Source organism: Akebia trifoliata, unplaced genomic scaffold, assembly GCF_017979445.1.
Source record: "Akebia trifoliata isolate Shusen 1 unplaced genomic scaffold, ASM1797944v1 Contig01028, whole genome shotgun sequence".
NCBI lineage: Eukaryota > Viridiplantae > Streptophyta > Magnoliopsida > Ranunculales > Lardizabalaceae > Akebia > Akebia trifoliata.
In genome coordinates this window covers 1-25,053 of record NW_028237425.1, presented here as the reverse complement: position 1 = coordinate 25,053, position 25,053 = coordinate 1, and the positions used below count along the sequence as shown (strand labels likewise).

General features: G+C 33.5%; 1 protein-coding gene and 1 long non-coding RNA gene across 7 annotated transcripts; one reads left to right on the top strand and one right to left on the bottom strand.

Annotated features, from left to right (window-relative positions):
* Positions 1-204: 204 nt before the first annotated feature.
* On the bottom strand, positions 205-5,263 carry LOC147380741 (E3 ubiquitin-protein ligase pub1-like). 6 transcript variants are annotated; one of them, XR_015175158.1, is made up of 5 exons: positions 5,006-5,235; positions 2,640-2,832; positions 1,360-1,473; positions 1,109-1,256; positions 205-503 (listed from the first exon to the last, which is right to left on the bottom strand). XR_015175158.1 is itself a non-coding variant. In XM_086431319.1 (5 exons), exons 3-5 carry the CDS (start codon positions 2,792-2,794, stop codon positions 362-364), a joined length of 414 nt encoding a protein of 137 aa, XP_086287445.1. In that variant the 5' UTR covers positions 2,795-2,832; positions 4,553-4,803; positions 5,006-5,263; the 3' UTR covers positions 205-361. The 6 variants fall into 6 exon arrangements, 5 of the variants coding, with proteins under 5 accessions (XP_086287445.1, XP_086287447.1, XP_086287448.1 ...); XM_086431319.1 differs by lacking the exon at positions 1,360-1,473 and adding an exon at positions 4,553-4,803 and having other exon boundaries at positions 205-472; positions 5,006-5,263; XM_086431321.1 differs by lacking the exon at positions 1,360-1,473 and adding an exon at positions 4,553-4,742 and having other exon boundaries at positions 205-472; positions 5,006-5,263.
* Positions 5,264-8,292: 3,029 nt separating this feature from the next.
* Positions 8,293-25,053, top strand: LOC147380740 (uncharacterized). Its single transcript, XR_015175157.1, has 4 exons — positions 8,293-8,634; positions 8,830-8,874; positions 12,382-12,426; positions 24,967-25,053. It is a non-coding gene; the product is annotated as an uncharacterized LOC147380740 (long non-coding RNA).

Below are 25,053 nucleotides of genomic sequence, written 5' to 3'. Positions count from 1 at the left end.
GAGGCGTCGCTAAATCCAAAACTCAAGATTTGGAACCACTGAAACACCAAAAATATCTTAGACATCGGATTTTATAAGACTGATGTTCGAAGTCTAAGACTTTAGACATCAATTACAAACCGATATCTAAAATTTTCATAAACTAACATCTAAAGTTAAATTTTTTTTTTTTTTTTTCTACACAGCTATTACCCACGATCAAAATAGACCTAAATAAAGAACATCGAGGTTCTCTATCACATTAATTTATACACAAAAAGAATTACAATAAGTCATAATTTACAAATCCAAAATCACAATACATCGATAAACCATTCATAATCATTACACAAGTACAAGTGTCTACAAGGAAGCAATGCCATCACTCCCATCCCTCCCTATCTTCTTTAAGATCCCCACAATGCCCGCAACTGCCAATAAAATAATTATTTCGTGTCACCACATTGCATACCCTCACGATGAGCTTCCACACCTTCAAAAGAGTGTTTGAGAAACAAGTGCTCCTGATCAACCAAAGAACCAAAACTATATAAGATGAGAAACCTTCATATCTATTGTTCAGCTCCAAAGGCAATCCAATCAAAAGCATAAATAAATTGAATACAAATAAAAGTACCTAAGATAAAGGACCCAAAATCCGTGTTGACAACAAAAAATCAAATTTTAGTTGATGTGATCATTTTTTCTACATTGAGGACACATTCTTGCAAGAGTGGACAATCATTTGATATGTCCAACCTAAGAAACCTTCTAGTTTAAAAAATCACACTTTATGAATGACTGCAACGTATAATGATGTTGCATATGTGTGTGCGTGGGTATTCTAGAATATAGACTGATTTACAGGTCATCAGCTACAAGAGCTGTTCATGGTTTAGCATTGCAGGCACAACTGTGATACTTCTACACCACTCACTCGATCATTACCACAAGTACAATTTTCAATTTGTACAAGCAATTCAATTTTTCCACTAAATTTCTTATTTTTCAGGGTCAAGTATTGTAGAAACTAAATACACCCAAAAAGTAGCATTTATGGAGGCTACTAAATGTTCAGTTTAGAGCATATAAAGTAAAATAGATAAAACTGTGTGATAAAACCAGGTACCTTTGAGGTGCCCGTCACAAACTGCAAGAGACGAGCTTTATCCTTATTGCTAAAACCTTGAACCACCTCCCAAAACCATTGGATAACAGGATTACCAGCACTATATCCAGAATACTCTGTATTTGCTCTCATGTCATCCACTGAAAATCTAAAATCATACCAATTACATCAATATAATCAGCACCTAAAATTCAAACCCAACATTGCCAAGGTTACATGTACAAATTGTTGTCCAAGCCAGGTAAGCATACCACAAAAATACTCTGCATATCAGCATATGGTGTGGCGTCGGATGTTGTATCCAAATGTCACGTCGCTTCATTAAACCAGCTCATGTATGTTTGTCACCAACACACCAGAATTACCTTCCAAAAAAAAAAAAAAAAACACGCCAAGATTTTAAGCATTAGACCTCATTGTTATGGGTCAATTGTTGCACGTAATAGAAGATGACCTTGCTGCAGCTAGGCAAGAAGATCGGAGTGTGGGCAGCCATGACTTTAATAGATCAATCAAGGACCTACACATCTTTCTTCAGTTTTGAGTGTGCTGTTAGTTTCTTTGCTGTGGTGGTCTTGCTTAGCCATTGTGATCTTTTAACTTTCAGGTGGCTGACAATGCCCGCCTAATGTCAGCAAGCTTTGGCGAGACGCATCTGTCTTTAGTGCATTGGCAAATGGTTAAGGAGTTGGAGAGGCTAAGAAAGGAGAGGCTTAAGTGGGTTGAGAAAATGTAAATGGCTATAGGCAGCAGTGGTGGGTCAGATTCAGGCAGTTCTGGAGCTGTAGTTTCAATGTTTAACACATGTGAATCCTGTTCATGACCAATATCTATTTGATATTATTTGTTTAATGCAAAACTGGAGCCCTCTCACAATATGGGGTTTGGTACAAGTGTCTGCATACTGGAAACTATGTGAAATTGTTGGGGTGGTTTACATTAACTGCATTCATTTGATGGCGGCTCTAAACAATATGGAAACACCAAGCTGACATCCAATTAGAACAAAGATGAAAACAAAACCACAAAAGTCCACCAAAAATCTCATATTTGCATTGGGTGCTCTTAGTTCTAGTCTTGATCAAAACATTCTGAGCAGTTTAAACCACACTCATATATTCTTAATTCCATTTAAACTTTTGCCACAAGTTTAGAACACCTAAAAGAAATTAGGTTCAAATTGATCATATGACAGTCACAACCTCACAGTGTCCCTGTTTCTTTTAGAACACCTAAAAGAAATTAGGTTCGTTTTGTCATCCTAAGATTGTCAGCCGAATGCCTCACATTGAGGTCTATCCCCTTTAGGTGCCTCATGGTTTGAGGCGTAAGACTTAGTTTCTTTAAGTTTTCAACCTTATGCCTCAAGGTGTTTTTAATGAACCTCATCTTGTGGCATAAGCCTCACACACCTCTAAAAACACTAGTTTACATCAACATGAACAATCACCGAATTAAGAGATCCACGGTGTTATAACCAGCACAACCATAACAAAGTCATTCATCAGCTATTAGAGTTTTCTGTTTTCACCTGAGATCGTCCAATAAGTAGTGGCACTCTGGTGCTTTAACCATGTATCTCTGCTGGAAAGTATTCCGTGCCTGCTCTTCTACGTGTGCTGCCTGGCCTGTATGGTCTTCCCGAAATTTCTGAAGGGTGTCTGCTTGTGTCTCAACAGTAGTCATTATGTTAGATACTGATTCTCGACCATGCTCCGAGATGCCTGCAGATAATTAACAAGTAAATAACCAAAACTACTTCAGAACAATATCCACATGCATCCACTGAGTATAATAGCCACAGTTTACACTTGACATTACACCAATAAACATATAACAATCAATACATACAAGCACTCACGCATACTTAAACATACAGAGATTGTTAGATATGAATACAAACATATAGTTTGTATATATATATATTTTTTTTTCCATTAACAATTGGTGCTCCAAGCTGTCATTAGTTGCCACGAGCAAATAGTATGGATTTATTTAACACAAGAAGAGCAAGTAGTGAGCAACAATGCACTCCCCAACTAAATACAGTAAACAGCCCCTAACAATCATGAGCCAAATATCACTTTATGAACCTATTGCATATAAAATAAAATGAAAGAAATATTGACCAAACTCTAAGGTTTTAGAAAATTCTGCCATTTTCTTTTAGCATCAGAGGTGATGCTCACCATTGACGAAGTGTGCTTGTCCGAAAATGCCTTTTTTCAATATTAGAGTCTCTCAAATCAGCAAGTCTTGTCTCCACCGGCCATCACCCATTTTAGAGGTGATCCTCGCCATTGTAAGTCCATAATAAACTCTATCGGAGTATGAGTCATCACTCTAAAATAAATTCACAAGGCTGAATGCAGCTGACTGAAATGTAACCGTACAGAAAAATACAAATTGGGCAGACCTCTAAGAACTTTTTGTATAAAAATCTGTACATTTAACGAAGTTAAAAAAAAATGATGATAGGTTCTAAGACATCGACCATTGAAAGGGGTCACTTGATTCTTTTTCTAAGGGAGGCCAACCGGATGATAGCAGTAAGCCAGTAAGGATGCTACCATGTCAACCCTGAGGGGTTGGCTCAATGGCAATTTCGGACCGGTACGTGGTTAATGCCCATAGGTTGTCAGCCCAATACCCAATATGAGCATTATTCCTCAGTGGCCACTCGCAAGGGTGCACTCTCAGCGTGTGCCTCTAGGCCTACTATGCCATGCCCGTACCCACTTGCCCAATTGAGAGCTGAGTAAGAGAAAGAGAAAATAAAAATAAAAAATGAATTGAGATAGTGAAAGACACTAAGAACCCCATGTGAATCATTATAAATTGTATTGCCACAACATGACTCATGTGTCCATCAATCAAAGAGTTCAAGACCTTTGACACGGCTTGGGTGCACACAATGGACACTGCATTTACTCCAATGTCGGATGATCCACATTTAGATTGAAGGACCATCTCATAACAGTGGAAGATTTTTCACGTCTTAATGAACAAAAAGTACTAAAATATGAAGAAAAAAAATTACAAAAAAAATAAAGAGGGTTGAAGCTCTCCATCAAACAAAGGGTTGAGATGCTACGGATTCCCCAGAAAACTATCTCTAGAAAAAAAAAAAGTTTACTAATATCTAGATGATTTGTACAGATCCCTAGGAAATCTGTTTTGATGGAAGGCCTCTCTACTGTGGGATGATCTGAAAAGTCCAACTAAAATGATGGGACATTTCATAGAATCTTACATAAAACTGACAATATGAACTAACCCTACAAAGGGAAGGTCAAGAAAAATTGCTTAAGTAGAATCAGAGACTTAAAAAGGCTAAAAAGATTTTTTTTTTTTTTTTTAATAATAATAATAAAGAAGAGAAAAAAAATAACAAAACAAACATAGAAGAGATAAAGAGAGAATTAAAGAGTATGATATTGCTACCTTGAAAAACTTAGATTCTTCAATGTATCCTAATGTATTTAGCTTGCAAAGATCATTTGGCAGAGAGGAGAGTATTTAGCTTGCAATGATTCACGTGGGGTTCCAAGAGTTATAAATACGCAAATCCAAGAGGACTACATGCCCTCTAGGCCTACTGTGCCATGCCACCCAGATCTATTGAGCTGGAATTCTGTGTTGGAAACCAATTGATAGGGTTGGTTTTCTGAGTTGCTAAGAGATTAGCCAAAACCCTAAGTAAAGAAACAAAAAATATTCTTAAAAGATCAAACAAGACATTAAACCCTACATCGATCGGAATTCCACCTAAGAAATGCAACGATCTCAACCGAAAACTAGCAAATCAAATCAGATCTAACTAAGAATCGATAATAGGGTTCCAAAATCATAAAAAATGATTGATCGAAAAGAAATTAAAAGAAAGCAAGATCTCACCTGAGAGACGAGGGGATTTTGACGATCCGAACCTTAGGTTTCGTAGATCTTAGACGAAAACCGATCGACATTGAGGGATGAATGGATTTTCGCAGATCACCTTCCCTTTCCTCTCGATCTAGCTCTCTCGATCAACTATTTTTGTCTTCCGTCTTTCGTTCTCGTTAGAACGAGAGAATGAGGACGATTTCAGGATTTCTTCAGTCTGGTTCGGGTTAAACCAACGGGTCGCGATTTCGAAACGGCTCCTCACATAATTAAAAAAAAAAAAAAAAATTTAAACGGTTTAAAACCATTTCTTATTAGAAACGGCCAAAATCCGTTTCATCCTCCTGTTCCAAAATAGCCATTTTTTTTTTTTGGTAGTGTGATCATAAGGATATTTAGAAAAACTTAAAAATATGATTTTCAAAACAATATAAATTCAAATCGTGGCAAATTTGAGAGTAGATTCGTATCCATCCCCAGATGCGAGTCGGATCAAGGTATATTAAACTATATTCAACTTATTTTTTTTATATTCAGATCTATTCCATGGTTGCAAACCAGCAAAACTCAATTTTCGAAACTTGGATTTTGGATGAATTCCACCCCATTTTATGCCCTAAACGTCCTCATATGATCATAAATGTTAGCATTTATATATGGGTAGTTATAAAAGCACCCCACGAATTAATAAGGGCAACTCAAGCATAGCCGAATTGTTTTGTCTTATATATATATATATGGGTTAAAAGTTTCAAAATGAGCTGATTTTTTATGAGGATAATCCCTATGACAAGGAGATCATCTTCACCAAAAACTAGCCCATTCCGAAACTTCTAACCCGTCAAAACTAGTTTACAAAAAAATATGGACGATTTACTATTCTTGAACTAGAATGTTTATGGACGAAGTTTATTGAATTGCCTAAATCGAATCAAGTCGGATGATAAACATAGAAGTTCCTGTGGAAAATCCAAACTTGGCCAACGATTGTGAACATTGGAGTCTATATTGAGAACAAGCACAATGTGAAAAAAGCCAAAATTTGACGGCTCTAGGCCGTTAAATTTCATAAAATTCAATGGACCAAGGGGTCGATTTGGCGTTGAGTTTTTCATTGCCAATTTTTTTTTTCGACAGGTTATAACTGTCAAATTAATTAAGGATGACAGAAATTTGACAGCTCTAAACCGTCAAATCTGGGAATAATAAGAATTTCAACGATCCTAAACCGTCAAAATTCAGTTTCTAAAATTCATGAGCCTTGGCCCGTCAATTTTTTATGTTGAATTTTCCAATTTTCATGTAGTGAAGTAAGACCCATTGGAGGCCATGACTAATGATCAAGTTCATTATAGAGCCTGTAATAAGACCATTTTAAGGCCCATGTCCTAACATGACTGACCCACTCCATGTTGAAGCATATCAGTTGTGTAAACTACCCTATTACCACTTTTGAGTAGTGCAAAGGAAATCCAGAATCTCTTGGGCATTTACTCAATTAAGGAACCACAGTACATTTTATTGTTTGTTTCATTGTTTCTTCGTTGTATAATATGAAATAACTCAACTATAATGATATGTGAGCAGATGACTTAGTATTGCTTCGTTTATCCTTTGTTATTGTTCTTATAAGAAACATTATTTTCTTTTAACAATGGGCAATACCACCGACTACACAGTCTGCATGCAAAATGGATCAATTCAAGTCCACAGAAATATATCCACAAAATTTATTTGGAGGGTTTGGATCATTATGTGAGTATAATTTTTGGATTGTTAACTTGGTTCTGTGGGTTAATTAATAATGTTGTTAATTTTGAATGGGCGTTTAAGTTTACAAACCTGTAAGCAGATGACTTAGCATTGTATAATCCCCATGTTTAACATTTACTAATTTAAATATACAGAAACATTATTTTCATGATTGAAAAAAAAAAAAAAAAAGCAGAACTCTGTGCTAACAGGTCAAACAGATATCACCAATTCATGGAAGGTAGGTCTGACATATTTTAACCAGAGAATATTCAAATAACCACGTCCAAATCTTGGCTTTATTCCAGGATGCAAACATCTGAGTTGATTCCTTTTCCCGAGCAATTAAGTGTTAATGAAGAAATTATACACTCGAACACTTCCCCTCACTCATAAGGATGGAAAGAGTTGAAACCATGAACTATACAAACCTAGCGCTCTATACCATTTAAACAACCAACTACTCCAAAATATGCCTAAATTCCCAAAAACTAATGTATCTTGAGTCACATTGAATAGATTTTTTGTTTTTTGGTTATCGTGGGTATCCCTACCCTTTGGGTGGGACTAATCCCACGGACACACATACCCCCCGCTCTAAAAGTCCTACATGCAACAAGTTGAGTCAAGGGATAACCAAACCCTGAAGGGTGGCCCAAATAAATTCATAGTTTCGTGGGATTTCAAACACTTAGCCTACTCTTCCTAAGGCGCTTATCAAGGTTCGACTTGCCACATTGAATATACAGCATTTCATTTCAATTTTAAAAATTAAAATGAGTTACATTATTTATCCCTTGATCTTCATCTAGTTAATCAAAGAATTTAGGTCTAGTACGTTATGTAGTTTTCATCTGCATCAAAAACTAGGTTTTTCAAAAGATTAGGATTTTATGTTTATTTAAATATTTCAAATATGATAGCTTACTAATAGGTGGCATATGCAAACACACATGTATTACAAAAATGAGGATTTATGTACGATTAATCTTATTTATATCATAATTTATCATTTAATATATTACAAGAATGTTTTTATCATTTAAAATATTAATTTTGAAATTGCATCAACCCCTTATCTTATTATATATTAAAAGGGATTTTTTAATTTTATCATTTAAAATTTCGGATTGAGCTGATTTTTTGTGAGAATGATCTCTATGATGGGAAGATCATCCGAAAAAAAAATTCAGTCCAATCTGAAACTTCTAACCCCATTAAAAGTGATTTAGAATGTGCACCGTCAATTTTTTACTAATTTTTATCAATAATTTGTAAATCACTTTTGATGGATTTAAAAGTTTCTGATTGAGCTGGTTTTTTGTGAGGATGATCTTCTCATCATAGTGGCCATCCTTGCAAAAAATCAGCTCAATCCAAAACCTCTAACCCATATTTTGAAAAACCATTATTTTTTCATATGTTTTTACAAATGGCCCTTGAACCGCACCTTTATTTTATCCGGTATTTTCCCTACTTTATGAATTTTCGCCGAAACTTTCTCCTGCCCAATTATTCCCTATCTTCAACTTTGTGGCTATGACTCAATTAAGACAGATGTACCCCAATTGAGAGCTTTACTAAAGTCTTCAATTGAGAGCTGCAGTCTTAATGCTTGTGACAAGCACTGAGATTATGGCCTTAAGCCAATTGAGATAAGCTGTATCCCAGATTTTTTAAAAATATACATTCTCCAAACTTGAAGAAATCTAACCTGAACTCGAAAAAACCGATTAGATTTTGGATCGATGGCATCTTTGGTTCTCACTTGAATCAAAATTTAGCCGAACGATTCCATTGAAGGTCGTACGGACGGCACGAATGAAGATATTTTTGCATTGAAGCTCATACAAACTCTCTCAACGTTGATGAAATTCAGAGGTGATCGTGTGAGTGTAGATGTACCCATAATTGTTGAGTTTATTTGCTTTCTAAATATTTTGCTTCCCCAATTTTCTGTCCTCTCAGTTCTTTAATTTCTTCATTAAAAACATTTCAATTGTTACTTAATTTTTTTTCAATTGTTTGAGAGAGACATTTCCATTTAATTGTAAGAAATAAATATTTTAGTTGGGTTGGTGCAGGTAGCTAATCTCAAAAGTTCGAAGATATAAGCTATCCAAATTCTTGTAAGTGATTATATTTTCCTTTGTTTTATATGATTTTTCTTCTTCTGTCAATTCCTTATTTTAATTAATATATATGTGCAGGCATGTATGCAATTTAGTAGGATATTTGTTTTATTTTTTTTTTCCTCTTATTTTCTTTATTCTTTTTGGATTTTTTTTTTTTTTTTTTTTTTTTAATTTTATGTGGAGGAGAAATTGATCCATCAACATATCATAATTTCACTTTTTTTTTTTTTCACTAAAATCAATTGGAATGAGCGCATTTCTAGAATTAATAAATCATAATTAGAGATACTCCCTTATGTTTTGAAATTGATGAGATGCATCCCTTGATAGTCTTCTAAATAGACTGAGGGGAAAGATTAAAATGCCCTTATGATCAACCTCTAGTAAAAAATCTAGATTTTTCTTCTTATAACCAATCATCTTTATTTTCTCCGATCATCAAAGTATATTTACTCAAACATCATCTTAATTCATCATTTTCTACGTAGAACTAATCATTTACATAATACCCTAGATTTTTCTACCCAAAATCTCATCGTTTTCAATTTTTTCAAAAATATTATTTTTTTTTCTTTTCAAATCAAGTCATCTTCAAGCTCCTCAACTTCTAGGGTAACTTTAATCTATTTATCCTTATTTTAGTCCATCATTTTCTACCTTCCCTTTGTAGAAAATTCTAGATTTTCTTGTTCAAAATTTCATCATTCTATACTTCCTAAAAACTTTTATCTTCCTTGAGATTTGAAGGCTGAAGTAGATAAAATCTTAAGATAGTTGATGAAGGTAAAAAAATTTATCCAATGAGGTTCAAAATAGTTGCTTTTTAGAAGAAAAATCTGGAATTTTTAATATTATAGGTTGAATATAAGGGAGTTTAAGTCTTTTCCACTTGGTTTATGTACAAAAATTGATGTCAAGGAATGCACGTCAAAGTTTTCAAAACATAGTGGGAGGGTATCTCTAATATTTAACAAAACATAGGAGGGCATGTCAAAATCACCCTAAATAATTTTGATATATTTTGAGTTTGTCTCCACATTTGCTCCACGGAAGTATGAGCGTTGGAGCTTGATTTCACTATAAAGAAAATGGGATAAATCGATACAATGAAATACCTTTTATCACTTAGTTTCTCCTTTTCTTAGTCTCAATTTTTCCAAAACTCTTCCTTACTTGAGTTTTTTGTGTCTCTACTCCTTTCTCTAGAAAAAGGCTTAGACTTAAAGTTAGGCAGTGTTTGTTTGCGCTATTTTAAGCGCTTATTGTTGAAAAAAATTAAATTTAGCACTTTTTGTCAAAATAGCGCGTTTTTTTACTATATATTTTCAGCGCTTATTGCTGAAAATAATCGAAAAAAATTCAACATTATTTTAATGTTGAAAAAAAGTGTTGAAGCGGTAAGCACTTCGCTTTTTTTGATACGGACAAGTATGCATTTCGTTTTTTTGAACATGAACAAGTATGCCCTTATTCTTAAAAAGATATTACCTCTTATATCCCATGAGTAAGTATATAAACACCTCACAAATTAATAAACCCACACCATAGTTAAATTATTTTGTTTTATATGGGTTAAAAATTTTAGAATGAATTAATTTTTGGTGAGGATGATCTCCTCATTAGTATATAAGCACCCTACAAATTAATAAACCCACACCATGGCTAAATTATTTTGTCTTATATGGGTTAAAAGTTTTGGAATAAGTTGATTTTTTATGAGGATGATCTCTACAATGAGGAGATCATCCTCACAAAAAATTAGTACATCCTGAAACTTTTAATCCTATCAAAACAAGTTCAAGAACAGTAAATCGTCTTTTTTTTTTTTTTTTTTGAAAATTATTTTGACGACTTAGAAATTTCAAAATAGACTGATTTTTGGTGAGGATGATCTCTAGACCATATAGACCATCCTCACAAAAAATTTGCTCATTCCAAAAACTTTAACCCATATAAAACAAAAAAAATTGGCTATGGTGTGAGTTGCCCTTATTAATTCATAGCAACAGTCTAACTATTGCATTTTTAATTAGAAAAGTCTCTTTTGGAGTCGTCACAACTCCAAATAAAAAAAAAACTTAATTTGAAAAAATAAAATTGAGTGTTAATTGTTGCTAAACAAATCTTAGATTGGATTTACCCACATCAGTTGTGGCATCCAAAAATATGATCGGATTCAATAGGGTGGTAGAGGAAAAATTTTCAAAAGTTTTGAAAATCAAATTTGAAAAATTGATTAATATTCATCGTTACATTTTTATTTTTAATTTGGGAGTTTGGTAGTCATTTATTTTCAACAGTTTCGATCAAATTCAAAAAGTATATTTTTATATTTTTTTGAATTTTATAAGTCATAGAGAAATTTTTTTTAAAAATTTTGAAAATAAAATTTTAAAAAAAGATTAATATTTATCATATATTTTAATTTTAAATTTGAGAGTTTGATAGTCATCCATTTTTAGTAATTTCGATGAAGTTTAAAAAGTATTTATTTTTTATTTTTTTCATGAAATTTATAAGGATATAATGCTTGGGGCAATGGGGGCACTTGCCCCCATAAGATTTTCATACTTTCTGTAAAGTAATGAGCTATTGCGACAGATAATAGTCGCAAATAAAGAAATCTACCGTTATTGCCCTCACAATTTGTTTTACATTCTTAGTTACCCCCACAAAAAAGTTTCCATTATCATGTTGCCCCCACAAAAAAATTACAATCTTTGTTGCTCTCACAAAAAAAATTTCACTCTTTAGTTGTCCCTACATGAGTAAAATCTTGGCTCCACCCCTGATTTTGATAGTTCATGTGGACCCACTAACCCTTTGTAAGATTTGAAATCTTAGAAGATTAGTCATGATAGTCTGATTCATAAAGTAAAGTTTGTCGAGCGTAAATTAGTAAGGGGGTCTTTGTGATAAAATTATAAGAGATAGATCTGCGGGATAAGTCTCTCATTAATGATTGAGACAGCTCACAAAAGACAAGTCCGACTAACCTTACTAAGTCAGTGAGGAAAAGAGAATTTACTAAGCTTCATCCACTGTTAACGTGGCCTTGACATTTCACTAATTTAGTAAAGCTAGTTTAGATTCCTTAAGTCAAGTTAGACAGCTGTATCCCAAAATTTTTAAAAAAATATATATACGGTTTTAAGTCAATTTAAACAGCTGTATCCCAAATTTTAAAAAATATATATATCCTTAAAATTAATATATATATGTAATCATGTAAGCAAGGTTTGAAGGGAACCATTACACAAAGGGCATTTCTGTTACTTCAATTAACTATCTCTATATCAAGATCCTACGAATACACAATGAACCCCTCATTGTTGAGTTTTGTTTGCTTTCTAAATATTTTGCTTCCCCATTATTTCTGTCCTCTGAGTTTTTTTAATTCTTCATTAAAAATATTTCAAATGTTACTTAATTTTTTTAATTGTTTGAGAGAGATTTCCATGTAATGGTTAAGAAATAAATATTTTAGTGGGGTTGGTGCAGGTTGTCAATCTCAAAAGTTAGAAGATATAAACCATCCAAAGACTAGTAAGTGATTATATGATTTTTCTTCATTTTTTTCATTGATTTCCTTATTGACTTAAGATAGTTGATGAGGGTTAAATTTTTTATCCAATAAGGATGAAGATGATTGATTTTTAGAAGAAAAATATGGATTTTTTTATTAGAGCTTGAAGATGAGTGTGTTCAAATTTTTTCCTTTAGTCTATGTAGAAAACTAAGGTCAAGGGATGCATGTCACCATTTTCTAACTATAAGGAGGTATCTCTAATATTTAGTAAAACATAGGGGGGCACGTCTAAATCACCCTTAAGTTAAGTTTATGCCCAATAATCTCTAAGCATGTGTTTATTAATCACATATGATAAATCATTTGTAATTGATAGGGTTGACAAATCTCAAATGTAGAATCCCCAAACTCCATCATTACGAAACATAAAGAGGTGTAGATGTTATATGATACGAATAAAACCCAGATAATATGCCCCAAACTACCCAAAAACTACAATGTAGCTCACTTGTTGAGCCACATTGAATATATTTCGTTTCAATTTTAGTTTTCATATGCATAAAAAATTAGGTTTTTCTAAGGATTAGGATTTTAATTTTATTTAAATTTTCAAATATGATAGATTACTAGTAGGTGGCATAAGCAAACACACATGTATTACAAAAATGAGGATTTATGTACTATTAATCTAATTTATATCATAGTTTATCATTTAATATATTACAAGAATGTTTTTGTCATTTAAAATATTAATTTAGAGTAATTTCAAAATTGCATCAAACCTTTATCTCATTAAAGATTAGAAAGGATATATATATAGGGCCCTAAAGTTTGCCAAGTTTGGTGTCAAACATTTTTTGTAAATCACTTTTGATGGGGTTAAAAGTGTTGGAATAGGCTGATTTTTTGTGAGAATGATCTCTACGATGAAGAGATCATCCTCACAAAAAATCAGCTCATTTTGAAACTTCTAACCCTAGTTTACAAGTTGAAGAATCGTGAACCGTCCAATTTTTGTAAATCACTTTGATGGGGTTAGAAGTTTTGGAATTGGCTGATTTTTGGTGAGGATGATCTCCTCATCATAGAGATCAGCTTCACAAAAAATCAGCTCATTCCAAAGCTTCTAACCCATATTTTGAAAAATGTTTGGCACCAAACTTGGCAAACTTTAGGGCTGCTAAACCGTCCTCATATATATATATATATATATATATAAGATGATCTCTATGATGAGGAGATCATCCTCACCAAAAATCAGCCTATTCCAAACCTTCTAACCCCATCAAAAGTGATTTACAAAAATTGTACGGTCCACAATTCTTCAACTTGTAAATTAGGGTTAGAAGTTTAAAATGAGCTGATTTTTTGTGAGGATGATATCTTCACCGTAGAGATCATTCTCATAAAAAATTAACCTATTCCAAAACTTCTAACCCCATCAAAAGTGATTTACAAAAATGTTTGGCACCAAACTTGGCAAACTTTAGGGCTGCCGAACCTCTCCCATATATATATATATATATATTTTTTCAAATTCCACAAATTAACTAATGTTGTTATTATAGTTGGGCAGATTTACAGTGGGGCCAATGGGTTATTTAGCCCCCACAAGAATTTTTTAAATTACATGATCCTTGATATAAATTTTAAAATATTTTTAAGTTTGCCCCCACATTTGAAATTTTGCCTCACCATGACTCAAAATTTTCAATTAATTAGAACCCCTCTTTTATTTTAATAATTAAGATACCCCCTGCATTTTCTAATGGATGACATACCCATTTTTGACCTTGTTAGCCCCCTCATACCTAAATCCTTAATCTCTGATTGTGGTGGTCTTGAATTCGCTAAGAAGTTTACAAATCTATAGAAATTTAATTTTAATCTATTTAACCTTATCTTAATACAACATTTTGAACCCTCGCCTAATCCTAGATTTTTTTTTCAAAATAGCTCATCTTCGACTTCAAAAATCCTATATATATTAGTTTTGAAGGTTAAAGTAGATTAGTCCTTTGTTTCAAGATTAGGGTAAAATATTTTGAACCTCATCTTAATCCATTTGTATAAAATTCTATAATTTTCTTTAAAAGAAAATGATATTTTACTTTAAAAATCCCATATTATTCTTTAGGTTTGAAGGTTGAAGTAGATTAGTACTATGGTTCAAGAGTAGGACAAAAAAAAAATTACCCTAGGATGACCAGTTTTGGAAATATAAATCAAATAATTTTTTATTTTGAATTTAATATGAGGGTATTGAGGTCATTTTGCATTAATCTACTAGAAAAGATCAAGGTTATAGAGGCATTTAGGCGTTCTAGTCAGTATTTGAGAACCTTATACATACTTCAAACGGATGACATTTCCCCTTGACTTAGATCTTCTCTCATAAACAAAAGAGAAATGAGTTGAACACCTTTTTCAAACTCTTCGACCATATCAGAAACTATAGTTTGCCCCCCTACAAGGAAATCCTTGCTCCTCCCCTAATCAGATTCATGGGCTTGCAATTTTATTCATTGTTATAAAAAGATAATAATAATTATTAAGTTTAAATATACTGTTAAACCAACTTTTGGAAGAAAATTTGATTTCAATAAACTCTACTACTCTTTCTCTTAGAGGTTCTAGTGGTCGAATATTAGTATGATGCATTATAATGTGTCGTACATTGATATATCGTATCAATATGATTGAGGAGGTTATGCACTAGCACTACTATGATAATGTGTTGTATGAATGAACAAAATATTACTATGCATCATACTTATATTCTAATTATGGTCTCTAGGAGTTCATCGAAGATTGGTTACTCCTCCCGCCAATTGATTCGACAAATCAACTAAAAAAAGAAAAAAAAAAGATTTAAAAATTAGCACTACCTAGACAGTCATGAAATGTTTTTACCAAGGCTTTGTCTAGTCTACTATGTTAGTAAGGATTTCACCCTTACTACGGCTCCTTGGGCTCACTTTTTTATACGCATCCAAAAACATGATCCAATGCTTTAGGGTTGTAGAAGACTAAATTCTATGAATTAAAAAAAAAATTCAGAAAAAATGCATTTTTCACAGTAGAATTTCATTTTTAAGTTTGGGAGTTTTGTGGAAGTTCGGTAGCCATCCATTTTCAAAACCGTGGATCTAGTTCGAAGATTTTATTTTATTTTATTTTATTTTATTATTTGAGTTTTTCGATGAAACTTAAGAGTGTTGTGGTGTTGGATTTCTGATGCGGTAATCCGTTTGAGAAAAAGGACTCTTAGTAAGGCTCAAAATCTTACCATGCTAGTAAGGAAAGGGTTTCACTTTAACTAATAAGTGTCAAGACATTTTTTTGTAAACCCAGTCAACAAAAATCTCTCTCTCCCAAATAAATAGATGAGAGTTTTTATTAAAAAAAATATTTATTTAAAAAAAAAAACATGTAGTTTCTATTGAAAAATATATTGGGGAATATTAATGCCCAAACCACTGTGCCCAACACTTGTTAGATGATCCAACCAGACAATGAAGTTTTTACCTTAGAGATCACTAGTCATTGTAGGCCATGACTAATGATCAAGCCCATTTAGTAAAGAGTTAAAGAAAGTAATCATCTCTCGTAAGAAGATATACTAAATAGAGGAATTAGGAAGTTATATAATTATCCTTAAGTTTTAATAAGGTTTAGTATCATCCTCATTTACTATATAGCACCAATCTATATTATCCTCCTGCAATTGCACGTATGTTCCTTTGGTCACGTTTAATATCAATGGTATCTAATCTGTCTACTCGATCCTAATCCGAATCTTGAAGATATGTAGTGGCAAAATTGATTAATCAATATATCTCAATTTCTTTTTTTTTTTTTCCCCTAAAAACAATTGGATTATCATACTCTTCGAATCAATAAACCATAAGTTGGACCCACTAAGTTTATGCTCAATAATATCTAAGCCTGAGTTATCAATCATGATATGATAAATACCTAAAAACTATAATATAGTTCACTCGAGCCACATAGAATATACTTTGTTTCAATTTGAAAAAAATAAAAAGAGTTGCCTTGTTGATCCGTTGACCTTCATGTTAGTCAATAAAAGAATATAGATCTAGAATCCTATGTAGTTTTCATGTTCATCAAAAATTAGGTTTTTCAGAGGATTAGGATTTTTTTCCTAGTAGGTGGCATACAAGAACACACATGTATTAAAAAAAATGAGAATTTACATACGATTAATGTAATTTATTTAATAGTTTATCATTTGATATATTAGAATAATGTTTTTATCATTTTAATTATTAATTTAGAGTCATCTTGAAATTGTATCAAACACTTATCTTATTAAGTTTAAAAGATATATTATATATTTATAGGGTCCGTTTCAACGCCCTACACTTTACCTTACGTGTTTTGTCCTACATGGGTTAGAAGTTTTGGAATAGGCTGATTTTTGGTGAGGATGATCTCTATGGTGAGGAGATCATCCTCCCCAAAAGTCAGCTCATTCCAAAACTTTAACCCCATCAAAAATGGTTTACAAAAAATGAACGGTCCACGATTTTTCAACTTGTAAACATGAGAATAGAAATTTCAGAATGAGCTGATTTTTGGTGAGGAAGATCTTTAATCGTAGAGATCATCCTCACCAAAAATCAGCCCATTCCAAAACTTCTAACCCATGTAAGACAAAACACGTTGGGCAAAACGTAGGGTAAATAGTAGGGTGTTGAACATTTTCCATATATATATATATATATATATAATATATATATATATATATATATATATATATATATTCTTTTATTTATTTATTAATTTCATCAAATTAACTAACGTGGTAAGAGAATGAGGCAGATTTACAGTGGGGCCAATGAGGCACTTGCCCCCCCCCCCCCCCCCCCCCCCCCCCCCCCCCCCCAAGAATTTTTTAAAATTACATAATCCTTTAGATAATTAGGTGATTTAGATATGTCCCCTTACATTTTGCTGGATATTAGAGATACCTAACTATGTTTTGAAATTGATGACATGCATCCCTTGACCTTAAATGCCCTTGTCTTCAATCACTAGTCAAAAATCTAGATTTTTCTTCCTATAACCAATCATCTTCAATTTCTCCAATCTCCATGGTATATCTACTCAAACTTCATCTTCAATTCATCATTTACTATCTAGAACTAATCATTTACATAAAATCCTAGATTTTTCTACCCAAAATCTTATCATTTTTAATTTCCTCAAAAATATTATTTGTTTTCTCTTCCAAATGTTTTCACTGAGAGTATGCGTAGCCTTATTAAGTTAGTAAGTGAAAGCGCCCTCGATCCGCAGGGTGTGCGGATCCGCTTTTGACCCTTGAGGTTTGGGAGTCGCCACCTAGTTATTACGGTCTAGGAACCAAATTGACCCTATAATGGATAAAAAAGAACTAATCTACTATAGAAATCTGAATCCGGGGATCATGTTACGGGGTTGGAAGGTGTTAGGCACCAACCCCGCCCGGTCAATGTCGGTCTCTACTTATCCCAATAGATCTACATTGCTAATGACAACCTAGATTAAAAAAATAAAAAATAAATAAATAAAAACTTACCTTTGATCTGCAAAAGTGCTATTCCCTTAGATCTGGTGAAAACGGCTCCTTGTACCGTGTTCCTTACTTCGTTCTATCTCCGGATCTGATTTTTGATCTCCGAGGTAAAGTATCTCCTTCTTGGATCTGGGTGCTTTGAATTTTTTTGTGGATTTTTGGGATATTTTTGAGAGGTTTTTGGGTGTTTTTTAGGCTAAAATCGGAGTAGGGGTGTTAGGGAAGGAGTTGGGGCTCCAAAATTAGGGTTTTGGAAGGGTTGTGGGGGCTTCTTCACCTATTTTTTCTAGGATTTTTTCTTTGATACGAAAATAGGGTGTGGAGGCTCCTATTTATAAAATTTTTAAAAGCATTAGGGTTTCAATTAGGGTTTAGACTTTGGTCTCATGAGATGGACTTAGTCATTAGGGTTTTGACTTAGGGCTTTGACTTTAGTCTTATGAGATTGACTTGATTAGATTAGGGTTTTGATTTAGGATTTGACTTTAGTCTTATGAGATTGACTTGATTAGTTGAGATTAAGGTTTTGATTTAGGATTTGACTTTAGTCTTATGAGATTGACTTTAATACTTGACTTTTAGTCTTACTTAATTAACTTTAATTTTGACTTTAGTCTTATTTGATTGACTTTAATATCTTGACTTTAGTCTTACTTGATTGACTTTAAATTTTTGGATAACCCCTCTCTATTATATCTTTAATTCTTTGGACCCCCAAATGGAGAGGTCCTTAAAGAAATATCTTACGAACCCTCAACAATTTTGCCTGAAAGCCTGATTGATCGATTTTTTTGTTCACATTTTAAAATTAATTTTATTAATGTTTCACTTTAATTATTTAATGTTTTATTTATTAATTTCGAATTTTTTAATTATGAAAATTGTGAAATTACTGTTTTGCCCCCGGAGAGGACTTTTCACGTTTTAAGTCAATTTTTAATGTTCTAAGATGTTTTAGAATCGATTTTTCGTAAGAAATTCAATGGAAATATTAGTTTGTGTCATTTATGAAATTTTTTGTGTGAAATGGTTGTAAATTTTATGAGGGGCATTTTCGTAATTTTGTCGAATTCTGTGAAAATTGGCTAAACGATTTATTTGGTTTCGATTTATTATTTTATGTGTTTGAATGGATTTTCCTAAGCGTAATGTAGGCTCTAGGGTTGTTTTGATGTTAGGGGTATTTTGGTAATTTGATAGTTTTTTAGTGATTTTTATCGTGAAGCTTTTTTTTGTCTGAAAAATGATGATTTCTATGTTTCTGGAGTCGTATTTTCCTAGCGTAGCGTGGTTTATAAGGTTTTGTTAGTTTGAGATACCTCATCCGGATTTCTGAAACACATCTGGTAACAAAATAAAGCAATGGAATACACATCCATCATTGGGAATCATTGCGATCGGGTTGACGAGTTGATTAATCAGGCGGATGCAAAAATGGGGTGTCTACAGATGCCCCTCTTTGACAGAGGGTTGAAGCAAACTAAATAGCAAATCTATTTTGGTAGATAGTGCGATATCCGAATGCCAAAGCTAGTGACAGTTCATTTTGCAGTCTGATTTAGCAATTCGTCAGGGTGTTCGGATCCTTTAGCGTAAAACTCTCTCCGAACTAAAAGGTTGTCAGGTCCTCAAGCGTGAGCTTTCACTGACAGTGTCAGATCCTTGAATTTTAAAGAATTCTCCTTGACTAAAAAGTGCAAGTGTGAGTGTGTGTACTGTGTGAAACTGAGTAAAAATGTGCCAGGTCCCAGAGATCTTCTCTCACTGACAATAATGATTCAAAATTGAAATGTGTTTATGCAACGAAAGCAATCATGGCAAGGTTGAACAATAAAGTAATTGGAGTCATAACAATGTAGGAACTTCGTTAAATCATATTTGAAATTCTTTTTTTAGAGCACGAAAAGGTATGAGTCTCGTTTATAGGACTTGAACCTATTGTAGCCACGCTAACAATCCTGTTAATTCAATATGATTCAAACAAAGCTGGAGTCTTGTTTCTCGGACTCTAGATAAGGTTTACAGGAACTTAAACAATCCTATTAAATATGGAGTCTCGTTTCTCGGACTCGAGCTAAGGTTTGCAGGCACTTCAAAAAGCCTATGATTTAAAACGTTGGAGTCTCGTTTCTCAGACTCGAACTTAGGTTTATAGGCACTTCAAAAAACCTATATATTATTCAAAAAGTTGGAGTCTCGTTTTTCGGACTCGAACTTAGATTTATAAGCACTTCAAAAAGCCTATTCATTCTATGATTCAAAAAGTTGGAGTCTCGTTTCTCGGACTCGAACTTAGGTTTATAGGCGCTTCAAAAAGCCTATTCATTCTATGATTCAAAAAGTTGAAGTCTCGTTTCTCGGACTCAAACTTAGGTTTATAGACGCTTCAAAAAGCCTATTCATTCTATGATTCAAAAAGTTGGAGTCTCGTTTCTCGGACTCGAACTTAAGTTTGTAGGCACTTCAAAAAGCCTATTCATTCTATGATTCAAAAAGTTGGAGTTTCGTTTCTCATACTCGAACTTGGGTTTGTAGGCACTTCAAAAAGCCTATTCATTCTATGATTCAACAAGTTGGAGTCTCGTTTCTCGGATTCGAACTTAGGTTTGTAGGCACTTCCAAAATCCTATTCATTCTATGATTCAAAAAATTGGAATCTCGCTTCTCAGACTGGAACTTACTAAGCCACGTTTCTCGAGCTTAGATTTACAGGAACTTAAACAATCCTATTAATTCATTCTATGATTCAAAATCGAGCTCAAAGTTTGAAAGATCAGGCCTTTATTGGCTTATCATGTATCTGGATTCGTAATTATCATTGGGCTTCGTCGGATTTTTAAACTTTTGTATGATTTTCTTTTTATCATGTGATTAAGAACAAAAACTTTGGAATTAAATGACTTTCAAAAATGTCCCTAGTTTCAAGGTTGGCTTTAACTGGGACTTGACTACGAGACTGATGGAATGGATTACGCTTGAAAAATATGGACTCTGATGTATGATAGATAGAAGAACTGACATTCTCTTAAATTTAAGACTCTTAAGATTATCATATGTGCAATAAAGAATTAATCATTTTCTTTCGAATTTCTTTTGAAAAATGCTTGAGCTGGACTTAAAAAATCTTGATAAATATTAGAATAAAAGATCTTCCTCTTCAAAGTGGTTGATGATTCTACATCTTCCATTAGCGAACACTTGAACAAGTAAACATACTTTTGAAGATCCTACAATGTTCAAGATGACTTCTGATTTTTTTTTTACTTCAATATTGTCTTTGTCGGATGTGAGCTCTTAGCTAAAAGACAAATATCGTGGCTTGAATGGTTCTGCAGTTTCTACACAAGCTTCCTTATGAATTTTTCTTCTTGACGGGACCTTTCCTCCCATTTGATGATGCCATAATTTATGCCTAGATCGCCTCTTTAGATTTTCAATCTAGCGGGCTTTGTTTTTCTTTTTCTGATGATGCCTTAATTTTTGTCTAGGTCGCCTTTTCAGGTTTTCAACCTAGCAGGCTTTCTTTTTTATGGTTATGCCCTAAATTTTGCCTAAGCCGCCTTTTCAGGTTTTCAACTTAGCGGGCTTCTCTTTTTTTTCTTGATGATCTTGTATAACCAACTCAACAACTTCTCAGTTCCTTGCACCTTAACCGAGTCAATTAGCCTTCAGGAGGACTTAATAGGTGGGCTTAGGATATGGTTTAGAAAGAAAAGATGTAAGGCTCAACTTCCCAAAATGCCCCTAGTTTGATATTTTCTCTTTTCTATCAATTATTTTGATTTTTTTCTAAATACCCCTAGTTTGGCATTCTTTTCTTTTTATCAATTCTTTTGATTCTTTTTTCTAATACCCTTAGTTTGACATTCTTTTCTTTTGAACATTTCAATAGTAGATTTTTCTTTTGAATGACACTTTCCTTAAGAGAATACATTTTTCTTTTAATGACCGGGCTTGAAGTAACTTCTCAGGTTGACTACGTACCCCAAATATTTCTTTTTTTCCTTTTGGGATCAGGTCAAAACGTAGTTCATACTAAGATTCCTTCCCAAGGTTGGTCGGCATGGTTTAGAAAGAAAAAGTTATTGATTTTTTAAAAAAAAAAAAAAAAAAACTACGAGGGGCTAAAGAAGGTTATATATATATTTTTTTGGGTAAGATAGGAAAATGATTCGACCAAAGGAGGCCTCCTTTTTTGAATGCTGCTTAACTCGGTCAAAGTTTTAGGAATTCGATATCTGGATTACTCTGTCAACTAACTGTCAACTAAGATTTCCTTTTGGAGAATAAATATTCTTCAGTCTTCTTCTGAGAAAGAGTAATCTTTAGTCTTCTTCTATGGAGTTGAGTGAGACTAAGTTCTTTGTATTTGACATTGACTCGTTCAACTATTTCCAAACTTCAAAAGAAATCTCATATTCTTTTGTGAATGAGAACTTTATTCACTTGAGTAAAAAACATGGTAGATCCACTTGTAAGTCTTAGCATCTTTGTTGATGCTTTCAGCTATATCATCTTTGACCGATTTGACTTTGAAATCACTTTTGACTTGATCTATGTTTTTGTGTAATTCATCCATATATCCTTATGAGATCATGCAAGAAATATTATTGAATTTCTCAAGTAAGTTTACTATTCTCTCATGTTCTCTTGAGGATAATGTATCACTAATTTGCACTTCTTGAGTGTACTCTTTAATTCCAATATTTATTAAGTTCAGTTTGTGAGCTTTAAGTCATTTCTCATTTTAGATTTTATGTTCACATCATTATTCCACACAAGATAATCAAAAGCTTCTTTATTTATTGGAATTGAAAAGAACATAGACTGACAAACCTTACTAAAATCCAAAAATAAAGATGACTAACTGAATTCAAAGACTGACGCAACTAAAGCTAAAAAAAACTAAGATGACATCATTATGAATGGAGGGACACAATTCTAGAGTCTATGCCACTTCAGTTATCTTCGATGGATGACTTGAACTTGCTTGTTTTTACTATCTCTTCATATTCTTGTCATATGCGGGACAACCCATTGCTTCAATAATTTCTCTATTCTTCAGTCCTGTCACTGCCTTAGGGTAGTTGAGTTCATTCTGGCATGGAGCAAATGCACTGTTTAGACCGATTGGGTGAATGAAGGAAACTGGGTCAACTGATTCAGGTTTGGATATTGATATTAGGTTCAGAGTAGGAGGGGGTTGATTTTGAAAGGTGGGCAAAGGGTTAGTCTTAACATTGGGAGTAGTAGGAGTGGGTATGGTGACTTTTCCTTGCTCAATAAGGTCTTGGATAGCATGTCGGAGAGTAATACACCTGTCAAGAATATGACCAGGCATCTGATGGAATTCACAGAATTGCCCATTATCCATGTTTGAGGGAAGAGGATTAGGTAAAGGCTTAGGGTGTAAAGGTGCCAGCAATCTCCTTTTCATCAATTTTTGATAAGCAACACTAAGGGACATTCCAAGATTGGCAAACTGTCTCCTAGGCTTAGCTTGTGAAGGCTGAGTAGCTTGTGGAGATAGTGCGAAGGAGGTGTTGGCTACTTGTAAGGAATTGACATTAGGTTTGAAATGTTTGGGTTTTGACTCAGACGAGTTACCAAAAAGTCCCGAAGAGTAAGCATCTTCAACTTGATTTCCAGCCTCAAGGAGGGATTGAAAAGTAGGTAAGTATTGAGGCATCAAGTACTTGGCATAATTTGGAGTGAGATTCATGAGGATAATCTTGACTTGTTCCTTCTCTTGAGGTCGGTCCCACAGTTGAGCAGCTTTAGCTCTCCATCGAGCAATGAACTCAGTGAAAGTTTCTCCGGGTTTCTGTTTAGTAGTTTCTAGGTCTCTTCTTGTAAGTTCAATATCTGTGTTGAATGAGTACCGACCAATAAACTCCTTCATCAATTCATGTCATGTTCTTACCCGAGATGAGTCCAATGACATTAACTAGCGTAGTGCAGGACCTGTCAGGGTTCTTTGAAAAAGTTGAGCCATATGTTCTTCACTTAGACCCTGAGATTGCATTATGCCGACATATACTTTTAAGTGAGTCCTAGGGCATCCAATACCGTCAAACTTCTTCATATCTGGCATTGTGAACTTTTCTGGTAGACGGACCGTGGGAAACAAGGTCATTGACCCTAATCCAAGAGTAAGATCATCAGGGTCTTCGATGTTCTTCAAAGCAGTTTCAACTTGAGTTATTCGATGAGCTAGGACAGGGTCGACGTGTAACTGATCATCTTCTTGGTTTTCAACGAGGTCAAACACATCCTGAGGTTTTATAGCTTTATCTTTTCCCTTTTCAATTTTCAGGGATTCAATTTGTGTTTGGACAGAGGCAATAATCTGGGCTTGAAAAGATTCTAAAATCTGACGGAGCGCAGCTTCATCCATGATATTCGTTTCTTCTTGTGGCAATGACTGATTACTTGGCAATGGTACTCTAGAAAGACGACTCTTTTCACGGACCCAAAGTGGTACAGATGGAGGTTTAGAACGTTTAGGACCAATTATCACCTGATTGGAAGTAAACCAAGGTTAACCATTGACTCTAAAGGTTTGACTCTTAACCATATGATTAAAGTTTTGACATAAAATAGTCCAAGTCTGACGGAAAATCGAATCCAAATGCACCATAAGTCTATAGTGACCAAGAAAGTAAGAAATGTTAGATGCGGGTCTACCCCTGATTGGGATTGAACCTTTGATCAGATAAATTAATTTGATCTTAAGATCGGATCTTTCTAGATAATTGTTGATCAGAGGTGATCACGTGAGCGTAGATGTACCCATAATTGTTGAATTTATTTGCTTTCTAAATAATTTGCTTCCCCAATTTTTCTCCTCTCAGTTCTTTAATTTCTTCATTAAAAATATTTCAATTGTTACTTTTTTTTTTTTTTTAATTGTTTGAGAGAGATATTTCAATTTAATGTGTAAGAAATAAATATTTTAGTTGGGTTGGTGCAGGTAGCTAATCTCAAAAGTTAGAAGATATAAGCTATCCAAATTCTTGTAAGTGATTATATTTTCCTTTATATTTATATGATTTTTGTT

Bases quoted from the DNA above. Each gene is read 5' to 3' on its own strand.
- LOC147380741 (XM_086431319.1), bottom strand. From the start codon at position 2,794: ATGACTACTGTTGAGACACAAGCAGACACCCTTCAGAAATTTCGGGAA. The intron at 1,257-2,639 runs GTGAAAACAGAA...GTATGATTTTAG, and splicing joins TACTTATTGGACGATCTCAG to ATTTTCAGTGGATGACATGA. The intron at 473-1,108 runs GTACCTGGTTTT...ACTCTTTTGAAG, and splicing joins TTGTGACGGGCACCTCAAAG to GTGTGGAAGCTCATCGTGAG.